The 3,552-nt window shown below is 31.0% G+C and overlaps 1 protein-coding gene across 1 annotated transcript in view; it reads right to left on the bottom strand.

Moving 5' to 3' along the window:
• Positions 1-897: 897 nt before the first annotated feature.
• LOC110024021 (nudC domain-containing protein 2) overlaps positions 898-3,552 on the bottom strand; it is a 17,381-nt gene continuing 14,726 nt past the window's right edge. The window contains exons 4-5 of the mRNA XM_020723735.1: positions 2,180-2,322; positions 898-1,171 (exon numbers count right to left, since the gene is read on the bottom strand). Of these exons, the coding sequence (XP_020579394.1) occupies positions 1,085-1,171; positions 2,180-2,322 (230 nt within the window). The 3' untranslated portion in view covers positions 898-1,084. The remainder of the gene's footprint in view (positions 1,172-2,179; positions 2,323-3,552) is intronic.

Raw genomic sequence — 3,552 nt, 5'->3', positions numbered from 1 at the left:
ACCAAAAACCATCTCATCAGCTTCTGCAACCAGAGGAGAAACAGGAACATCCTTAGCCGCAAACTAATAGAGAATAGAACCCATAGAGTCACGACAAACACCCCCCACACTAGCATTATTAGTCTTCCAGCAACCATCAATATTAATCTTAATATAAGGTGCACAAGGTTTATACCAATGCAACAAAGTAATATTCTTTTTGGAGGAGCAAACAGAAATAAACAAATTATGCATCATTCCAAATATTTTAAAATTGATTATATGGGGTGATTTCTTCTTCCGTATAAACGCTTCCCACCCATCATTGTTAGAGATAAGCCTCCAACAGTGGAAAAAGTATTATATCAGCAGTCCTAATGCAAAACTATATCAAAACTCCAATTACAATGTGCCACATATGCAGTCCAACCCCATCATGTATTAAAATATTTAATTTTTTATATTCATTGGAATCAAATCATACACATGACGCATTGTGATTGGAATCCTAATACAGTTTTACATCAGAATTCCTGATTTACTATTTTTGCCCAACAGTGGGAGTATCAGATACAAATAATATATGATGAAATAAATCAAAGTGTCATAACATAGTAATATTTTTTCATTCAAGTTTGGCATTTTCATACATACCACACTACTATATAGTTACATATCTAACATCTAAAGTTTCATATTTACATACATACCACTCACATAAAAAAAATATTACTTCACAATTTTTTAAAAAATGAAATACACTTTTTCCAGCATAACTTTTAAACACCAAGTGCTATAAATATAAATATTAAACTTAGGTGTTAGCATGTAAATGCATGAGAATTGTGGTATATATGTAAATTTCCCATAATCCTACCATTCAATTATGCGGCAATCAACAGAAAGAAACCATTTAACTAATAACGAAAATTAATTATGCCATTCAAGTCTCCCAAAAAATTAAAGGAGATAAATTATGTCTTTCAATGTTGATGTTACATGTTACACAAACCAGGCACTTGAATATCATACAAAATGCACAGAACAATGAACTCTGAAAATTAAAATAAGAATAGGCCAGCAGCCCCACAGGAATAAGGCTCAATCAATCGAAGCGGATGCCACCCATGAAAGACTTAGGATCTGGGCAGGACCCTGAAAATTGAGCCTGAGAGAAATCGAACCCTGGGTTCTGCATATCAAAGCAAGAAGAAAAAAATATTAATGAAATAATGTAATTGGTGTAACATAAATGTATCAAAAATCGGATCGGCTGGTCCGACTGGTCTGACATGAATCGGTCCTCTTGTCGTTGGGTCAGGTTCAAAGCCGTCTTCGCACAAAATCGGCTAGAAACAAAATTGACCAGGTGAATGGTGGCACCGATTTTCGATGACCCAGCCGATTCTAATATGGATATATGATTCTATTTTTGGATATGATAGTTTTCGGAATAAGAAAAAGGAGAAAATAGTTAAAAGATAATATCCCAAGATTTAATTTTGGAATTATATCTGAAATAATTATGAAATGTCCTAAATTAGAATATTATATAAAAATTTCACAAAGATACTACTCAGTTCTTATGTATTTACATATTTAACATCTAAGATTCAACATTTACATGCATAACACCTTTCCAATGCGCACTAACTTCTGACATAGTGATTGATGACATAGTTTCCCACTATAAGATCACAGGTTTGAATTCTGCATATTGCCCATTGGGCTCACCATGCTCAGGAGGGGAAAAAAAAACCTTACCTAACAAATTTTTTGATGTGATATGAAATATTTACGTGGTGTAAATGCAAAAAAAAAAAAATTTAAGTGCTAGATACGTAAATACATATGAATTGAGTGTTATGTATTTAAATGCCCCTCTTATACATTAAATTGATAAAAATAGTATTAATGCATCATTGTTACATCATTTAAATTATATTAAAATAAATTTAATATTTATTAAAACATCCATTTCATCTATTGAACCTTGAACCTCTCCCTCTTCTAGCTTAAAAAGTCCGATCTAATTATCATAATCTTGCTAAAATATATCAGAAATGAAACAAATTAGATTATGATTGAACACAATAAAAAACTTTACCAGTAAGAAACACATGAAACATAAGAAAAATGAAGTTGAGATGAATATAAACTATATATAAGAGAAAAAAAGAGTAATTTAGGGCGGGCGCACCTCTTCTTGGAACCTCTGCAACATAAGGCGTTTCTGTTCAAGATCTGCAGAGTAAGGATCCAGTGTGCCCTGTCCCAGAATTGGAGAAGGCCAAGTGTGCCCTTTCTCACGTTTTGTTAGTGTGATATGCATTGTGCCATCCTCTATAAATTACAAATACCAACATCAATATGCATTGCCATTGAATTTTCATCCAGTTAGAATTTATATAGGATAACTTCTGATATATATATTTTTTAATTTCTATTTTTTTATTTTTATATTATTTTATTTATACTTTTACTTGGAAATAAAATATTATAACAATTTTAGTTATTTTTAAAAACATTTAAATAACTTTTAGATGTTTTGAATGTTTTTAAAAATAATCTAATTTATTTTTGAAAATAAAAGTAAGAACAAGCAATAAAATCACTAAACAAATATATATTTAAAATAAATAAATAAATAAATAAATGTGATCCCACGCTATAAAAATCTGAAACAATTAGTTGCTCAGTTACATGGCTTGGAGAAATTACTAGAAATAGAGTTGAGATCACGAGGAAAAACAATATCCAAAAGGGGCATTTACACTATGTATTTACATATCCAACACCTAAAGTTTCTGTGCACATTTATACCACCCAATTCAATCATATCACTTCAAAAAATACCACTATTTTAACGTTTAAAAAGTGAAGCAGACATTTTAATGCATAGGTAAAGTGGCATATACATAAAAATTGTAGAGTGAAATTAGGTTAGTTTTCTTCATTCGCTCCACTACTTAAATCTATGACTCATCCCTGACTCGGCCATTCCCACAGATAGGGATATTAAAATTAGAACTTTGCAATTAAGTCCACGCTCAATTCATATTTAAAAATCAATCATTTCAAGGTTGATTATGCAAATATACTTGAGACCTTCCTGTATGTCTGCACTAAAAAGTAAGAAAGGAGATTGTTTGGGGGGTCGCCCGTAAGAAGCTGTCGGCAGCCGGAATTGAAATCCCATCGCCCGCTTCGGAAGGATGTTTTAATTTACGTGTATATATATATATATATAATTTTAGCAAAATATGAAATCAAACTGATCTCATATTTTTCATAGTTTAAACGAAAGAGCATTGTATCTGAAACCTTGTATCTATCCTAAAGGATAAACACAAGACTTAAGGATTAGGGTCAAACAAATAAATTAAGAAATATATGAATTTTTTTTTGTCTGCAAAACTTTTTATTTGTCAATAATTCCCCCTATTTAATATGAAGAATTAAATAAAGTTTATATTAAGCTAGGTTCAGACAAGCTTCTTATAAGGGCAAGCCCCTATAGTTAATTAGATCTTAGATAACCGAAGTCACCTAAGGAAACTCTCGATAAAAATT

Source organism: Phalaenopsis equestris, unplaced genomic scaffold (genome assembly GCF_001263595.1).
Source record: "Phalaenopsis equestris unplaced genomic scaffold, ASM126359v1 Scaffold000240, whole genome shotgun sequence".
NCBI classification, from domain to species: domain Eukaryota; kingdom Viridiplantae; phylum Streptophyta; class Magnoliopsida; order Asparagales; family Orchidaceae; genus Phalaenopsis; species Phalaenopsis equestris.
This window is presented reverse-complemented; position numbering and strand designations above follow the sequence as displayed.